This window comes from Chamaea fasciata, unplaced genomic scaffold (assembly GCF_029207755.1).
Source record: "Chamaea fasciata isolate MVZ Bird 193981 ecotype frontalis unplaced genomic scaffold, bChaFas1.0.hap1 SCAF_16, whole genome shotgun sequence".
NCBI classification, from domain to species: Eukaryota; Metazoa; Chordata; class Aves; order Passeriformes; family Sylviidae; genus Chamaea; species Chamaea fasciata.
The window spans coordinates 13,231,120-13,248,704 of record NW_027094101.1 but is presented as its reverse complement, the minus strand read 5'-3'; the positions used below and the strand labels follow the sequence as shown (position 1 = coordinate 13,248,704).

The 17,585-nt window shown below is 45.9% G+C and overlaps 1 protein-coding gene across 1 annotated transcript; it reads right to left on the bottom strand.

Moving 5' to 3' along the window:
* Positions 1-1,981: 1,981 nt before the first annotated feature.
* On the bottom strand, positions 1,982-16,246 carry IL20RB (interleukin 20 receptor subunit beta). Its single transcript, XM_066198033.1, has 7 exons — positions 16,111-16,246; positions 11,203-11,329; positions 9,699-9,889; positions 6,603-6,727; positions 3,694-3,844; positions 2,639-2,784; positions 1,982-2,107 (listed from the first exon to the last, which is right to left on the bottom strand). The coding sequence occupies exons 1-7, from the start codon at positions 16,166-16,168 to the stop codon at positions 1,982-1,984; spliced, it is 924 nt and encodes a 307-aa protein (XP_066054130.1). The 5' UTR covers positions 16,169-16,246.
* Between the last annotated feature and the right edge of the window lie 1,339 nt (positions 16,247-17,585).

Genomic DNA, 17,585 nt, shown 5'->3' with positions numbered 1-17,585 from the left:
ATGGCACGAACAAGCCAGAGGATAATTTCCTGCGTGGGGGCACCGCTGTGGGGTGTATAGAAATCAAGACACTGAACTCCAGATCAATGGGGTATAAAATAAGGATAAAGATGACGCACGGGAGCTCCCTAAACCAGCGCCTCTACCAAGGCCTCTTATGTGGAGCTGCCCTTGAAAATTCAAGCACTGGGCAAAGCTGTGCAAAGGGATGTTTGACCAAGGGCCCTTGACCCTGCAAGGAACTGAAGTTCTGTGCTGTCTGTGCTCCCCAAACACACTGCAGCTCACTGCCAGCATCACTCACTGCCTGCCTCCCATTGCTGCCCCAGCTTGGTTTAGGGAGGCTGAGACCTGCTGGGCACTTTCATATCAGCCCATGAAAATGCCCTTTCCCTCTTTGCTTGGCCCAGCATCTCATGGATGCTTGTAACCGGGCATTTCCCAGTTAATTGTCAGCAAACTAATAATCAACGCTGACTGTTCAATGCCCAGACCTGCACGGATTTTCTCACCCTGTAATTTGCTCAATATTCAGCAATATCAATCTTACAATTCCACACCAAAGCACTGCACTCCAATAGAGTCCAGAAGGAAGCTAATGAGACGGGAATGAACCAAGCGAGGGGGCTGCAACAGGAGGATGACGTGCTGGCCAGGAGCCAGGGAGCGCATGGCCTCGGCAGCACACAGGTACTGGCTCCTGAGTCACTTCTGCCTTTCCACGGTGCTCTGTTGCCACCCGATGGCCTCACACAAGGTTGCAAGAACGGAACTGGAAAAGGTGAATTCTTTGAGATGTCTTGCATGTCGTTAAAACCACTGAGAGCTTCTCAGATCGATGTCTTTTCATGCCCTGCCGACACAAGTCTGTGTTTAACAGGTGATAAATGATTTTTTTCCAATGTGACGGCCAGATTTGCAATATACACAATACCTGTCTTTTTTTTTGTGTTTAGAAGGAATTTCTCTTGTCTTTTGCAATTTCATTCCTTAAGAGCATGAGATACCTGGAGGCAAATGGTGTTGTCAGGATAATGGGATGGTCACTAAATGGTGATGCTGTAATGCTCCATCCATCCAGCCTGATATTCCTGTGTTTGCCAAGGTGAGCACTGCATTTCCCCCTCACTCTGGCCCTCCTGACCACAGCAACACATCTGCTTTGTGTGAAATAATCCCTGTCCCGTTTCAGGTATGGTGTTGAACCACAGGGATGCCCAGCAGGCAACCTGGACAATCCTGACCACTATTCACTCATCTTTTTTTCCTGTTTTCCCATTTCTTTTACTATTTCTGGAGCCCATCTTCGTCTTTTTCCAATCTTTCTCTACTTCAATCCTCTCTCATTTAAATAATTCACCCCTAATTTTCTTCTCCCTAAAAGTCCTGGTTTTCCCTTCATGTGTACACAGCTTTTGCATTTTTGACACCTCGACTGGGTGATATTGGGGCTGTAAATTGTCAGTGGTCTTGCAGAGCTCTGCTCCCAGGGAGGTTCTCAGTGCTCCCTCCAACCACTTCTGAAATCTGGCTGTTTCCCACATCCGTCCTTCCAAAGCACTACTGAAAGCCAGGCATCCCTCATGGTGTTGTCTGCAAGTTTTGGTGGCACCAGCACTGTCACCTGTGACGTGCACAGATGAGGATGCTACATCCACTCACTGCCCATTTCAAGGAACGTGACCTCACTTCAGGGTCTGCATTTTCCCCCTGGTCATTCCAGCCGGCTTAGCCATGTAGGAAGCTCTTACTGAGGTAAAAACACCGAGGCTGAAATGATTTGGAACTGAGGGACTGGGCTCTCCATGTCCTGCTCTGGTGAGCTCCGCCTTGGGAGCACCAGTGGGGCTGCAGAAGGGAGCCTGGGTCATCCCACATCTGCTCCTGGGTAAGGACAGGAGCTGGCAGCTGTCACCTTCACTTGCTTTTGATGTTGATGGATGAAGACGATGCAAAGGGCCTGTTTGTTTTCTGGGATGCTCTAAAGTGCTTTTTGAATCCACAGCTGGGGAGCTTCTTCTGAGGGCATCACCACCACTGTCAGGTCACATTGCTCAGCTTCTTCACTGCCCTGCAGGATCAGCTGGGTGGGGGGCTCTGATTCCTTCTGGAAAACAAATACACTCACTCAAACACCCTCAGGCTGCTGAGTTAGTCTGCTTGTCCTTTTCCCCACGACGTGTTCCTCTGATCCTTCCTGCCACAGCTGCCCAGAGTACCCACAGCCACAGAAGCTGCTAACGTTCATTCTCACTTGACCTGGACATTTAAACATACTCACAAGGAGCTTTTGATTGATTGCTCCTTAGCAAGTTGCTGAGAAGCCCAGCGGGGGTAGCAGGGGACGCAGGGCAGTGCTCACAGTGGCACAGCTGCTTGGTTCAGGGAGCAGCTGCTTAGGCAGGGTCAGTCCCAAGACATTTCCCCAGAAGCACCAGGAGCGTCTTCCCTGTCCAGGGCTCGGGGCCAAAGGCAGTGACAGCTCTGCAGCCAGTTCAGGGCTGCTGGATCCCTGCAGCTCAGCTCCTCACTCTGGAATGGGTAAAGCTTCCTGGGAATCTGCTTTTTCTGCCTGCCCCACGCTCCTGCGAATGCCCATCATGCTAAAAACCAATAAAGCACAGTAAAAAAACGTTACCAGTGTGTCTGGCAGGACAGCAGCAGGGCAGCAGGAATATTGGAAGATTTTAATTATTTTCCAGGTAAGGAAAGGCAGGGTTAAAGCTGCCACAGCAAAGGCAGCGGAGGAGATGAGGGCAGTAACCAGCCACACGGATGTGTCACCTGGAAACGACAGAAGCAGCAAAACTTCTCAGAGACACCGCAGGGACCAAGCGCTCACTGCAGTCAGCCTGAGCCCTGTGTGGCCGCTCTTCCCCCACCCTGGGGACATCCCTCCCCAGCAAACTGCAGTGCCAGTGGGGGGGTGCCCTGGGGTGACTTTGTGATGCTTGTATCCCCAATGGTCCGTTCTGTTGATGTTGGATATTATGTCCTGTACCTTAAAGACTGGTTCTGAGAGAGAAGGAGGGAAAGAAGCTCAGAGTTTGTTTTCTGAAACTGCTCTGACTCCTCCACATTCTGCCCCTGGACTGTGTCATCTACAGCGGGACAGAGATCTCCTGTGCTTTTAGTTTTTAGCTAGCTGAGGCAGAGAAGTTCCTTGGACTACTTTTTTCTTTTTCTTGGGACTGTTTAAACCTGCCCTGCACTGAAAACCCAGAGGAGCACCAAGAGCTGCACCTGTGGCCCACCAGGGCCTGGACTTCCAGAGGGACTGAGAGGAGACTGAGAGAGCTGAGCTACCCACAGCAAGGACTTTCTCAATTTTTCCATCTCTCTTCAGAGCAGCAAGAGGTTTTATTGTTTCATATTATTCATTTTTCAATGCTTCTGGGCACTTTGTTAAATAAATAGTTTTTTCCACTTTTCTCCAAGGAAGTTCTTTCCCGGACCAGTTGGGGGAGGTCCCGTTTGGGTTTGCTTTCCAGAGGGATCCCATTCAGAGGTTTTCTCCCAAATTTGCCCCAAACCAGGACAAGGGGGCTGCACTCCTGACTCTTCCTGTTTCACCTCTCCCAAGGAACAAACACAGCACGTTTGCAAACAGGGCAGGAGGTTCAGGGTGGACACAAAAGGAGGAGCGTCGGGCGTGACCAGAGCGGGGGAACAGGAGGGAGGGCTGGCTCTCACCCTGTGCCCTCACACACTGCGTGGGGCTGAAGCTGCTGCTCCTGTTGATGGCCTCGACGTGCGTCTGAGCCTTCACACAGTACTCAGCTCCTGCCTCCATGGTGTCCAGGTGAACCACGGAGCTCACCTCCTTCATCACCTTCTGCTGCACCTGCCACAGGCCCAGAACAGAAAACATCTGACATCGAACAGCAGCCCTGCTATCGATGCCTTAAAGAACCTGCAAATGAAACAATACACACTTTGGAGATGATATTAGTATAGGGGGTAATACAAAGGTTGGTCTTCGTTGGGGGCCTCCAGGGGCAGATATGGAAAAGGTCCACAAAACCACAAAAGCCCCCCCACCCCCCGGTGAATACAGATTTATAAGTTTAGTAAAGTAGCATAATTGACAAAAAGCACCAATTAGGAGAACAAGTGGTGATGCAACTCCCTCCCCCCTCTCCCCCACCCCCCAGTTCAGGCCCCTTCTAAATCCTCCCCCCTCAGATGGAACTGACGTTTGTTGGTGAAAATGTGTCTCAAAGAGCTGGTTTTCAACCTTGGTTTCTAAGAAGAACCAAGGTAGGACAGGGACTTTGGAATATGTTTTGTCTTTCTGTGTATCAGGGCAAAGAAAAGTACTAGGAAAACTAGGTAGGAATGCAATAATAGCTACAGAGCTCCAAAAATATGTGTAAAGAATACAGAGATACAGAAAAGAGAAAACGCAAAAAATGATTCGGCATCACCATGATGCTTGTCCAGCCAGAAAAGGAGGAAGCAGCAGGGGATGTCTGAGGCTTGTGTGAGCAGAACAAAGAAACGGATGAAATCAGCCAACAAGAAAGCACAGTGGAGTGCAGAATGAGCCCACACACTTGGGGGAGGGCAGGAGGGGATGGAAGGAAGAAGCTGTAAGCCAAAGAGTCATAAGGATGATGCTGGGCCACAACACTCGACCAGAGTCTGCTACCCTGCTAGGAAGGGGATGTCTGAGGTCTGAACTGATCTGAGGTTTTTCTGGGTGTGATGGATGCCAAAATCATCACCATGCTGTGATAGGGGTGTGAGAGCTGTGCCAGAGAGCTCAGAGAGGGGATGGACTGGCCTCGCGAGGGGTGAGTGAATTTGATGTGTGTGACTGTAACACGCTCCAGCAAGGCTTAAACAGCCTGTGGTCAGCAGTACATTACTTTATTGCCATAAATAGGTCGGCATTCATTGCTAGCAAAATGAATTTGTTATTTCCAGTGTCCCCAGCCACAAGAGGATGGGTAACAGCTCCCCAGCTGCTCCTCTTTCTGTGCTGCAGATGCAAACCTGTTCTCACAGAAGGCCTGATCAGCCTCCAGCTCCACACACATATGGAAAGCTCCAACAGGCCAGGAGGGCTCTCCTGGCAGGGCAAGTCCTTCCCACCATCAAAATAGCCTTCTCCACAGAAATATGATATGGAAGGACATTAGCTTGAAAAGATTTCAAGGGCAAAATCAGATCTGTGACTACCTGGGGTGACCTCTTGCAAAAACATCAAATGAGACATGTCAAATGCAAAAAAATTTTTTTAAAAAAAACAAGAGTCCCAGCATAGGACCTGTATTGATCAGCAAAACTAATGCTTGCAACAGTCCAGTTGGTAGAAAGTATTCTGAAATTTGGAATTAATGTTAAGGTCATTAAGATCACATACTGAAGAAGATTTAATATTTTATTCATAAAACACAATCAGATACAAACCTATTGATTGTTTTTGAGGTGTCAGAAAGCCCATGGACAAGGCTGATCTCATTTAGCTGGATTTCACTGTGGGCAGTCCTGCTCCTGATGCCTCCTTACAGACTGAAGACTTTTGTATGAGTAAATTGCTAATTGAGAGTGGCAGGAAGTCATGGTGGGGAATCATGTATGAAGAAAAATGAAAACTGATACCTGCTAGTGATACCAAAACCCCACTTCACAGTAGTAAAGATGACAGATAACTGTGAAGAACAGCAGGAGGATCTGATGATAAAGCAACAAATGCAATTGAACATCAATAAATGTGGAATTATGCTCGTGAGAATTTTTCTCCTACATTTTCACAGCATCCTCCATCAGAAACAGGAACCTAGGATTCAGGTTCCATGGGACTGTCAGCTCTGTGGTAGTCACATTTACAATGGCTGGAGAGACAAGGCAGTGGGAAGACTTGTTTTGTTTTATGGTGTTAACACTGAGTGTTCCTGTACCTTGGACTCTGCAGGTTTCTCCCTGCCCACCCTGGTAAAGACAAAAATAGCTGTGAGGGCTTCCACAGGGAACAGCTAAGTAGTCTGGGAGTCCTTGGCCTAGAAAAAGATACAGAATATGAAACCAAGAGAGTGGCAGGGAAAGTGAATGGGGAATAATTGTTCTCTCTCTCATCCCCAAACAAAGGCTGAGACTGCACAAGAGTTAGGCTGCAGAATTCCTCATTGCAGGAAGTTGTACAAGCTAGAAGTTTACATAGATTAAAAGTCAAAACAGATAAATTAATGGAACAAAAATCCATCGAGGACGCTAATGCTGCAATTTCTGGCTCAGAAAACTGAGAAAAGTTTGTCAGTACCTCACTGTGACACCTTAATCATGGTCTGAGTAGACCAGATGATGTTCAGAGGGAGAAGTCAGCACAAACACCTTTGGTTCCTGACTTCTGGTTTCTAGCTGTAGTTGAGGCATGTGTGGGGATTCCTTTTCCCAGAGAAGGAAATGTGGAAAGGACAGACAAGCTTCTCCATGAGGAGCCCACAGCAACCCACAGGTGTGAGCAGGGTGAGGGGGCATAAACCCACTCCAGGCAGGACCCTCAGTCCCACATCAGGAGCTGGGACTGGCAAACAGGCTCTGCGTGCATCCCTCTGGGGCCTCTCTGTTATTGCCTAAAACCTGAGGGTAAAACTCACCCTGCTCTCCTGGCCCTTCTTCCAGTAGAGCACCCGGAACTGGAAGGAGGGTCCCATGTCCGCCAGCTCCACCAGGACATGGTGCCCGTCCGCCACCACCCTCAGCTCGGGTGGGGTCAGGGAAGCTGCCAACACAGACACCACCGTTACCACCCAGAGACAGCCCTGAAATCCCCCCTTTCGCCCAGACAGGAGAGGGAGAGAGGCTGCCATCACCACTGGAATAACGTTCATCTGCAAGAACAGCTGGTTGCCTCAGTGGGGCAGAAACCTCTCTGCTCCTCCTCCCTGTGTGTCCAAACACAGGAACAAACTTTCAGCAGGAGAAGCACCGTGGCTGGTATTGCAAACAGGAATTTGGCAAGAGCTGAGCTGCACAGGACTTGAAAGGCTTTGAACTTTCTCCAGTGGAGGAGCTGCCTGGGGGTCCCACGTGAACAACTGCAGCAGAACCCGCTGGGCCACAGGAGCTGGGACACCAGATCAGGTCAGCTCTTGTGCTTCTGGGCACGAGCTCAGCTCTGACACACAGAACAGGAGATGAGAAACCACTGCTTTTCATGGGAATTTTGGCAGTTATTCAAAGGTGAAGGAAAAAACATTATGAGCCTCAGGGTAATTCATATGAATCCTGATTTTCTTTTAGTGTCTGCATGGTTTTAGACAGACTTGGGCTGATGATCTGCTGTGACTTCAGGTTTTGCAAATGTATGCGAGTAAATCTTTAGGCAATTTGCTTCCTGCTTACTTTGATATTCAAAGCTTGGTTTTGTCTGGGATTCTGCTGTGAGGAATATTAGTGAAATGATGAGAGTCAATCGAGCATAGATGAAACTTCGCTGTACATTTATGAACTGGGAAGTTCAAGGCAGTAGAGAGATCATGTTTGCACTATTTATTTGTGCTATTATTCACACTTATCTATGCCATTTTTTACCACTCTGCTGTAGCTGAAACCCATTTCAACCTCTTTGCTCTCAAGAAAGGAAGGAGAGTGATGCATAGTGCCATATAGAAGAGATGTTCTTAATAGAATTTCCTCTTACATCCGGTGAATTGCCACTAATAGTGAGCAATATGAAAACATAAAATCCAAGCATGTACATGATGAGTGTGCCACAAATGGGAGGCCTGGAAATCTACTTTGTACTTTTAAGTGAAAGCTGGGGAAAAAAAAAAAAAAAAGTGAAAATCTCCTTAGCACCACATCTCAAAAACAAAAACCAAAAGCAACGAAACCTGATATAATTTGGAGGTTAAAAGCAAATACTGTGCTAATGTATTAACAAAAGGACGTTGCAAGATGCAGCTGCTAAACAAACAGGAGCATTTCTATTTAGCTCTGTGCGGGCACACTGGACACCAGCTGACTATCTGAATGTTGAGAAATGAAGAGGGAAGACTGACTAAATTGTTTGCTTTAGGAAGATCTTTTCAAAGTGTTTTCCATGTGTTATCATACTTGATGTGCTTCTACCCCTGTGCCTTCGACACTGGGGCTGTGCAGGCTGGAAGAGCTGTGACAGTAAGAAATCACAGTCACATTTCACTTGGATGAACCCAATCACTAATTAATTTTTTATTTTTTTTTCTGCTAGATTCAGTTTGATATCAATCCTGTAGCCAAACTGAAAGCAAGGCAATATTTGCTTTAAAAATATGGACGGATTTCCAGCTTATAAACTTTTCATTAAGAAGTCTCTGTCTGATAAAGCAGAGTCCTTCCTGACAGAGCCTGTGGGCTGGGTTTGAATCCCTTAGCTCCTCTCAAACTCAGTGCCAGGTTTCCTAAGAGGTGTGACAGCAGAGCAGTAAAAATGCACAAGGACAAGAACTTACAGTGACTTTTCTTTCTCTTTTAAATATCTGTCACATTCACATTGAATCCCAGTGCAAGCTGGAGCCTCTGAACTGTCACAGCTTAGTCAGAAGAGTGTTTTGGGGTCCCTAAGACACAGGACCAAGCTGCCAAATACTTCACTGAACCATGAGAAGCTGCTTCTTTTGTTCCTGTCAGGCTCAGGGATATCCTTCCCCTGCCCCTGCCTGACAGTGCGGTCTGTGCCTCTATCTGTGCCTCCACAGCTGCTGGAAAAGGGATTTTTTTATCTAAAGCACTATCTAGACCATGCTTCCACACAAAGGGACACATTCACCAGCTTAGGTGGCACTTCTGATGGTGCTGCTTTGACCAAGACCTCTGTGTGGGTGAGGATTGTTCCCTCATGAAGCAGTGAATAACTTCCATAAATGGATGAAGTTTTAATATTGGTCAGTTCTGGTTTAGACAATTTCCTGCCTGGCTGAAGCTGATGAATGCTGCCCATCCCAGAGTGAGAGTTGCAGTGTAACAGTGACCTCAGCAGAGCTTTCCCACCAGAGTTTTTGCTGCTGAAAGCATTTCAGCATGGCAGAGAACAGAGGAAATTATTCCAGAGAAATCCTGGAAAGAGTACACTCATTTTAGGCTGCAACATGATCCTTGGGTTGAGATGGGCCTCAGGCTTTGCAGGACTTGGAAGGACATGGAGAAAACATCCTGCATTGCTTGGATGAAATTAATGCTGTGGGTTCCAGTTTTCTCTCCTCTTCTGAGGTTACTGCATAGATCTGACACCACAGGAAGAGGGAACCATGGAGTGGGATTTGCAAGGCAATCCAAGGCAGGTAGAGCATGACAGGGCTGTTTTCCAGAGTAAAAGCTCCCTTTGGATCAGATTCTGGACCTCTTAGAGGTGACTACATGGCTTGGATTAAATGACAGCAAGCCTAGTTGGTCAGAAACCTTTGAATTTAAGGGTAAGAATGACCAGCTTGAGAAAGGAAAGTCCTGCAGTCATCTTGTTTATCTTTAAAACCCTTGAAATTCAAGCCCAGATGAATTCGGCTCTGCCTCGGGATGAACTCATGTCCGAGAACATTGTCTGAGAAGGGAAACCTCCTACCCAGTGTGAGAGGAGCTGAGAAGCAGGGTCTGCTCCGTGCATGTCTGGGCGCTGTGTGGCATGCACTGGGCACAAACAGGCACCTGAGAGCACCTCAACACCCAGCTCTTAGAATATAACACAGAGGATGCAATTTAAGAGCGGGACGCACTCATGGCGCGGCTGAAGAAGCCTTTCGTGGTGGCCCACGGTGACCTGGTGGCACCAAGCTCTGCCCTGACACGCAGCTTGTAGGCCACGGTGGCTGAGATGTCCTCTGTGATGTTGCAGACCGTGGCTGTGGTGAGGGAGCACTCTGAGATGGGGATCCAGCTCCCGTTGGCGTATTCCCGCTCGTATTCCCTGTCGAGGAGAGGAAGCAGACAGGCAGCTGTTGGAACCCTGGAAGCTGAGAATTTCAGGCTTTCTGTGCTGACAGGCGCTGACCCTCAAGCAAACACTACATTTGACCTGAGGCTGTAGAACAGGCTTCCAGAATTGAGTGATAGCACTGGGATTATGGGTGTGTAGTTTGAGTAGAAGTGTGTAATATCATAAGGTGCAAAACTTACAATTTAAGGTTTTAGAATATGGTAATATATACAGATAAAGGTAGAGGATTTAGGGTGTTGGCTAAGTTCTTCTTTCACCTTCTTCTTCATGGGTTTGGATGGTTTTTTTTCTAATTGGGTGAAAAGGTCTGCATTGCAGATCTTTGATACTTAGTTATTGGGTTAAAATTATAAATAATATAGGTGTCATCTCGTTATTGCATGAATAGTGCTTAAAAGACCTTGGAAAGAGCTAGAGACAGAGCCATTTCCTACCTTGTTAGCTAGAGCTCACAACTCAAGAGACTGTATTATAGATAAGAATTAATAAATACTTAGTCGGAACACCAAAACTGCAGCTCCCAGGCATTTAATTCCGGCTCTAACACAAAAATTAAGATAAATCCCCCACATTTTAATGGTGCCCCGTGTGAGGATCAAACTCACAAGGCAGCAGTCTGATAGGAGCTGTTTCTGTGCAGCTGAGGCTGCTTGGGGGTTCCTTCCAGATAAAACTTGTACTGGGATGCACTGGGGTGGGTGCACCGCAGGGGTTTGAGGCAGTGTGGGTGTGTTTTAGATTTTATCTGGAGAAAATCACCCCGAGGCGAGTTCGTGAGCCAAATGCAGCTCGGTGTTGTGGGAGGTGGGGACAGCCAACGCAGTGTTGATGCATCAAGCTCTGCCCACTCACTTGACTTGATCATGCCCAATTCCAAAGCCATACTGTAATAAAAGTCAGACCTCAAGATGTATCAGAAACCTCCTCTGGTGTGTGTCAAATGTTTAAAAGGTTCCCAAGAAATAAAGATCAGTGTTTTCTCCTTCCTCTTCTAAATAAATTGCTGCAAATCTTCTTAACTTTTGAATTCTTGGGTAGAGGCAAATTTCTTCTATGGAATTGATGCATACCTTGGATTACTCAGGTATCTATTAACCTGCAAACTGTCTCAGAACTGGAACAAAAGGATTTTTCCCCCCTGCTTCTCATTAACAGTGCTAAAGCATCAAACGTCTCTTAGGCTTGTGAACTGAATATGATCCAGACATCCAAAAATTTAAAACTTAAAGTTGATATAAACAATGTTCAAAAAGCAAAAAGAGTAAAAAAAATCAAGTAGTTACCCCTGAAACTCAACTGAATATCTCACAGTTGCTTCCTGGACGATCACAGGACTCCAAGTTAAGAAGTGTTTCATGTTGGTTGAAAGAATGGAGATACTCTGAGGTGCTGGCAAAAAAGCATCTCCTCCTAAAATTCCCAGCAAAAGAAAGGGAAAAAAACCCCCCAAAACAAAGCTTAGAAGAATAGTGCAAAGCAGTGTTTAGCATCAGAAATACACACGCATCATTTCACTACAGTCACTTCTGTGTTTGAAGTATTTTGCAAAGAAGAAAGGACGGAGCAGCTCAGCTAAAAGTGCTCCTTTGCCTTATTTCACAGTTTTCCATTGTACCACTAAAACAGTTTGACCAAGAGCTCTGTGTGAGTGAGGACTGCTTCCTCATGGAGTAGTGAATAGCTTCCAAAGATGGATGAATTTTTAATATTGGGTCAGTTCTGGTTTAGGACAGACAGCTCCTTGCCTGGCTGAAGCTGATGAATGCTGCCCATCCCAGACTAAGAGCTGCAGTGTAACAGTGACCTCAGCAGAGTTTTCCCAGCTCAGTTTTTGTGGTGGGAGGAAAAGGCCAAGCCCAACTGGATTAAATGAAGCCAATTAACAGACTTGGCTCTGTTGCACTCCATAAACTGTTCCAAGAAGGTCGTGGTTCCAAATGCGCTGTTCCTTTCCAGGCTGGATTTGCTGCTCTGAGAGATCCCAGCTCTGGGCCAGCTCCTTTCACACTACAGGGTTCTCACAATGGAGGGGCCTCTATGCTGTGATCCAAGTTTGTTAATAGAGTGAACTAATTCCATGCTCTGTAACTGGACTTACTACTTTCCTCTGCGGTCTCCACAGCATGACTGTGGGATGGTGGTTGATTTTACCCTGGAGTATCTCAGTGTGAAATCCTTGGCAATGTTTGGAGCATAGGAGGCAGGATTGCCCACGGACACGCCCTGCACTACACTGTGGGAATTTATGAGACTTATCTTCTGCTACTTTCCAGGTCAAGGGAATTCCCATTCTCTCTGCTCAGCAGGGAATGGTTCCCAAAGAACCACTGGGAGGGAGTATTGGATGGACTGGTTTCTATCAATCCACCACTGAACACTCTCCCCAAAACAAGGCAACTCTGCTATCACAGTGTGGTACTATAATTTTTTTTAAATTAAATTTATTTCATTTAACCAGGTTTGTCATCCAATGGTCTCTAACTGCCACTAAAATGGGTGTTTTCTTCTAAGCCATGTTTACAAAGTTAATCAGTAAATTGTCAGTGGCTGACAAGTCCATGAGCAATGCTTTTTGAAGCACTGGAACAATACCAGTCTAATTTCCTTTACCATATCTTTGTACAATCACTAATGATGTGGGGAACCATTATGCCAGCTCTCTTATGATTCTTTGCCACAAATCATACAGGTCTGTTGACACAACGCTCAGCTGCTCTTTGAAATAAAATTCAGGTTTCTCTGGGATGAAAAATTTTCTTCCTTGTCCTTTAGACAACAGAAGGGTTGCTCTCTGCCAGATCAGCAGTTCTGGTAGGCTGAGGGTCCATACACTCAGAGCACTCTAGTCAAGGCACTTTTAGTCTTTAAAATATGAAAAAAGCAAAGTTTTTAGTGGCCTTCCCACTGCAACAGAATCACAGAACCACTGGATGAACTAGGTTGGAAAAGAAAAGCATAACCACCCATTTGGTCTCTTGTGCTCTCCATGCTTCTCAACACTCAGATTTCTTGCTACTTTTCCTTGTACTTGGTTCCCATGTTAATTCTGGGATTTGGTATCCCTGAGCGTGGGAATTCCATACCAGATTTCATTCCCATGACCAAACACTGCTTCTTTACAGGACTCATAGACACAGTGGAGCTCCAGGTCTGAGCAGGGATGAACTGCACTGAAGGTTTTCCCATTTTTTCAAGTCTTGACTTTAGAACATTTTTGATACAAATTTTTTGGCATTCAATAGTACTAAACCCTATATTATTAAACTGTCTAGAAACCTGTTTAAAAAGGCTCTGAATTGGACCATCAGTCTTTTAATAGCCCAAGGGTTATTTCTTCTCCGGTGAGACCGATCTTCATTTCCTGGCTATGCTTGGCTTAGTGCACTCTTTTCTTGTCAACACCAGTGAGCCTTCTACTGCCACAGTGACGGCCACCTCACTTCAGCTGAACCACAAAAGTTCATACCGAAATCAGGATTCTCTCCTGCTTTCACTAGGAAAAACTCTGTACCCAATGGCAATGTATGTGCCTCTATAAAAGCAGTTCACTGATTAAAGTTTCTGTTTGCCATCATATGCTGAAAATTATAGTCTGGAGGAGAGGTTCATGCTTTTCCAGAGTACTTTTGATCTGGACAGAATCCCGTGTCATAGCCAAGCAAATTGTATTGATGGTTTCTCCCACTCATCCGTTGCAACAGCCCACAAAGCAATTGTAACAAATACAAGTTTAACAGCGGAAGGAAAGACAATTCTAGGGTATATAAACAGCACTGAGGACAAACAGTGAAGTGTTTTGTTTGAATGCTGAAATAATCCATCAGCTCTGGTCTGTTCATTTTGAAGGAGAAGCAAACAAGGATGACACAAAGAGCAGGAGGCAAGTGGACAGAGAGCACAGGCAGGACCCAGAGGATGAAAGCCCAGGGCTGCCACATTTCCATCTGATTCTGGATTCACCAGCAGCCTCACAGGAAAGGCCAAACTACACTCACTCAAGCCAGGGTACTGACTCTCTCCCTAATGTCTCCAGTCATGCCAAAGAAATGGCATTTTGTCTGTAAATAGCATTTTTGTCTCCTACCCTGTCAGCAGTATGTTCTAGTTATTTTGTTACACAAAGAATACATTTCCATTTAGAATGGTGATAACCCTTTTAATTTAGTATTTTTATTCTCTTTGTGTTAAAGAATTACAATTAAAAGAAACACATGGTCAAGTCTAGTAGATTTGTCTGTTGTACTTTTCAGTTTAAAATACCTTAAATAAACCTTTATAAAGTTCCATTCCTCTGGGATACATTTTAATATCCTTGTTGCTCTGTGAATATAGAATGATATAATATTTCCTCATTACTTGCTGTTACTTCATCACTACTATCACCTCTATCTACTGCTAAGAGAATGTGAACACTAAAAATATTAATAAAATTGCCTCTTTATTCATAATATTATCTCCTTTCAGGGATCCAACAAACACAAGAAGAAACAGCAACCTCAGACTTGGTGCTGCACAGTGTTCAGGAGTGCTTTACCTGGCATATCCCTTGAAATTATATATATAAGGCTGAGAAATCCTTCCTATTGTGGTAACAAGCATTGGCTTTTTAACTTTTAGTCATTGTATTGTTTAATTTTCTTTTGCTAATCTGGAGGGCAACAATGCCACCAGCTTCTGTATCTTGGAGCATGATCTGACTCTGCATTTGAGGAAATTTCAGTGAAGGGGAATCTGACAAGGGAATTCCGAATTCTAAACACCGGTAACCAGAAAATAGCGTCTGTAACATCCTGAGAAGATAAAGGCATTTCTTTGTTAGCTGAATGTTGAAAATGAAAGCCATACATCTCTAAGTCCTAGAAACAGTAATTTAGACCAGGATAATAAATTATGCTAAAATCTCTTTGGCTAGAACTCCAACCTGCAGGCTCTGGGGGCATCCCTCCCTCATCTGCTGATTACACAAACTCACAGCAAAAGGCAAGACCCTGCTGCATCCCCCTCGGCTGGTCCCCAGCACCCAGAATCAAACCCCAGAGCTGGGCTAGACAGGAGCACACTTCTGTGTCTCCTGACCTGGTGTCTGCACGGCCACAGGGGCAGCTTAGGGCACAAACACTCAACCAAATGAATGTTCTCTGCTCAGAAAGGAGACTGGGACATGAATTTCTGTATTTCAGGTTGAGTCCAAGAGAATGGCAGACACCGTGTGAGTTATCCCACCATTCCCTCCTACTCTCTGTCACAGTGTGAGAGGCTGGCAGTCACTACCCACACAGGCAGCAGTGCTCCTGCCTGGAAACAGCACGCAGGTAGCCAGGCCTTCAGCAAAAACACAGTAAAAACAACTCCACATTTCTTCAAAGAATAGCTGCCCAGCTCTGTCATATTTTAAAACACATTTTTCATAATTCTATTGCACAGAATAAACTTTCCCGGCAGAAACCCCTTGATGCTGTCACTGGATTCTGTCTGAGCATCTAAGAACTATAAATAACAAGGCAGCTGTAAAATGAAAAAAAAAAAAAAAAATGGAGCACAAGACAACCAGAATGTTGTTGGCACAACCTAAAATGGCACATTTAGGAAACCTGGACCAGGGAAAACCCAAGCACACTGGCAAGCCATGTTTGCTTTGTAGAGGACTGACACTGCAAACACTTCAGGAATGCAGTCAGGAGATTTAAGACCAAGCTCCTCTGAGCTGGGTCTGGTGTGTGGCATTTACTTGGAGAAGCAGATTAGCAGTTGCACAGCCTCCTTTCAGGGTGAAGGAGACCCTCAGAAAAGCGATTTGAGCTGTTAATTAGCACTTTATACCCTTCCTCTCTGACCCTGAATTCACTCCACAGGCTCATCCCTGTGCCCAGAGTGATCAGCATTGAAAGATTTGAGAGTTCAGCTTCTCACAGAACAGCAAAAGAGCAGAGACAAATACAGCATTACTTAAATTCCTTCAAACTGAATTCTCCCTTTAGAGTTCAGAAAAGACCTGCCGAACGGAATCAACAGGTTGCCTTTTTCATTTACTTATTCTGATACTCATTTTAGAAAAAGAATTAAAATTCAAGATCACCTGACCTTGTACTCCTTTGGCACAAGTGCTGCCAGACAAAAAGGACAGAAGACTTTGTTACTCACAGCCTCTCTGTCTTGTGGCTCGAGTCACTGAAGGTCTTTCAGCCATTTACCTGAGAGACTTGGTGCACTCAGAGCGCAGAGGATGAAGCAGAAGAGCTCTAGTGGCATTTTGCTCAGGTTTTCCCCACGTTTACACCCTGTTACACCTCTGAGGAGTTTCCGTTCCCAGCCAGGGAGCCTTTTCTGAGCCAGCCATGGTGGGCAGTGAGTGGGGACTCCAGGGCAGTGTGAAACTCCTGCTGCCTGCCTGCAGACTGCCAGAGAGGCACAGATGTTTTTTTGGGAGGGTGCAGCTGCAGGGAGTGCCCAGGTAATTGCTGCCAGCAGTTCTGAGCAGGTCTGTGCAGCTCTCTGCTGCTTGGCTAACTCTGCTTCACTCCCTGAGAGATCACAGGGCTTAAACAGAGGTCTGGGCAGGAGGAAAGAGGATATGTTGGGTTTTTCCACGCAGCTGTAAATGCTCACTGCTCTGCTCAGCCCCAAACTAGATAAATCCTGATGCTTCCAAGCACCAGGAGGGTTTCTTCATATTCCTGTGGCATGTCTTATGTCCTTGCACAAAGGACTGGCGCCTCTGGGCTGATGGAAGGGACCTGTGTCCTCCAATTTATCTCCAATACCACCCTTCTGGTGGCTGTGTTGGCTATGTGCTGAGCAGGAAATTGTCTTTCCAGGTCTGATTTGGTGCAGGCACAGGTATCCTGTGGTTTTTCCATCTTCCAGAGTCCATTGCTTTCCACCTCGCCTGGAGTGAAGGCCTTTTCATCTGGATGCAGCTCTGAGAGCTGAGAACCCAAACCAGCCCAGGCTGCAGGGCTGCAGCAGCAGCAGCTCCCTCTGTGCTCCAGGTTGGGTCCTTTAGAGGTGAAGGGAAAGGCAAAGTTTAGGGGGAAGCTCCTCAAGTTCTGCAGAAGGTCATTTAAAGGAGATGAAAGGCTGACTGTGCAGATAATGCAAGCAAAGGCCAAATCCCACCAAATCCCACCAAATGCTTTTAGCTCTGATGAAAGCAAATATTAGAAACCTCACTTCTAAACTACTTCCTTGTCCTCACAATCAGCCACCTTAGTCCTTAAAAAACTTGTCTCCTCTCTAACACCTTTTAATAGCAAATACATGACTTCTGTTTCAGTGGTGAGCAAAAGGGATCTCTTGAAACTTGTTTAGTACATATTTTCCAAAGAAAGAAAGGATTTTTTTTGTATTTATGAAAGATTAAAAATAATATTCAGTTAAGCAAAGGTCTCCAGAGTCTCAGACCCTCAGGAGCAGGACAATCAAAAATCACCACATTGTCTCCTTCTTTCCATCATCTCCCTTCTTCCTTGCATTTCTTCCTTCCTTTGCTCTCTACCTCCTCTCTTCGCTTTCCTCCCTTCCAGCCTTCCTCTCAATTCCCTTCACCCTCCATCCCTACCTCTGTTCCCTCCTGGACCCCTTCCAACCTCCCTCCTCTTTCTCCTCTCCATCTTTGGGACAGACTGAGAGGCCTCAGAACACTTCCCAAACCTGGGAATGTTTTCCT

What these genes read in the sequence shown, in the direction of transcription:
- IL20RB (XM_066198033.1), bottom strand. Translation starts at nt 16,168, where the DNA reads ATGCCACTAGAGCTCTTCTGCTTCATCCTCTGCGCTCTGAGTGCACCA. An exon ending in CTTCTTCAGCCGCGCCATGA is followed by an intron (nt 6,728 to 9,698) that starts GTGCGTCCCGCT and finishes CTGTGTTGGCAG; the next exon opens with CTTCCCTGACCCCACCCGAG. An exon ending in CTGTCCTGCCAGACACACTG is followed by an intron (nt 2,108 to 2,638) that starts GTAACGTTTTTT and finishes TTTGTTTTCCAG; the next exon opens with AAGGAATCAGAGCCCCCCAC.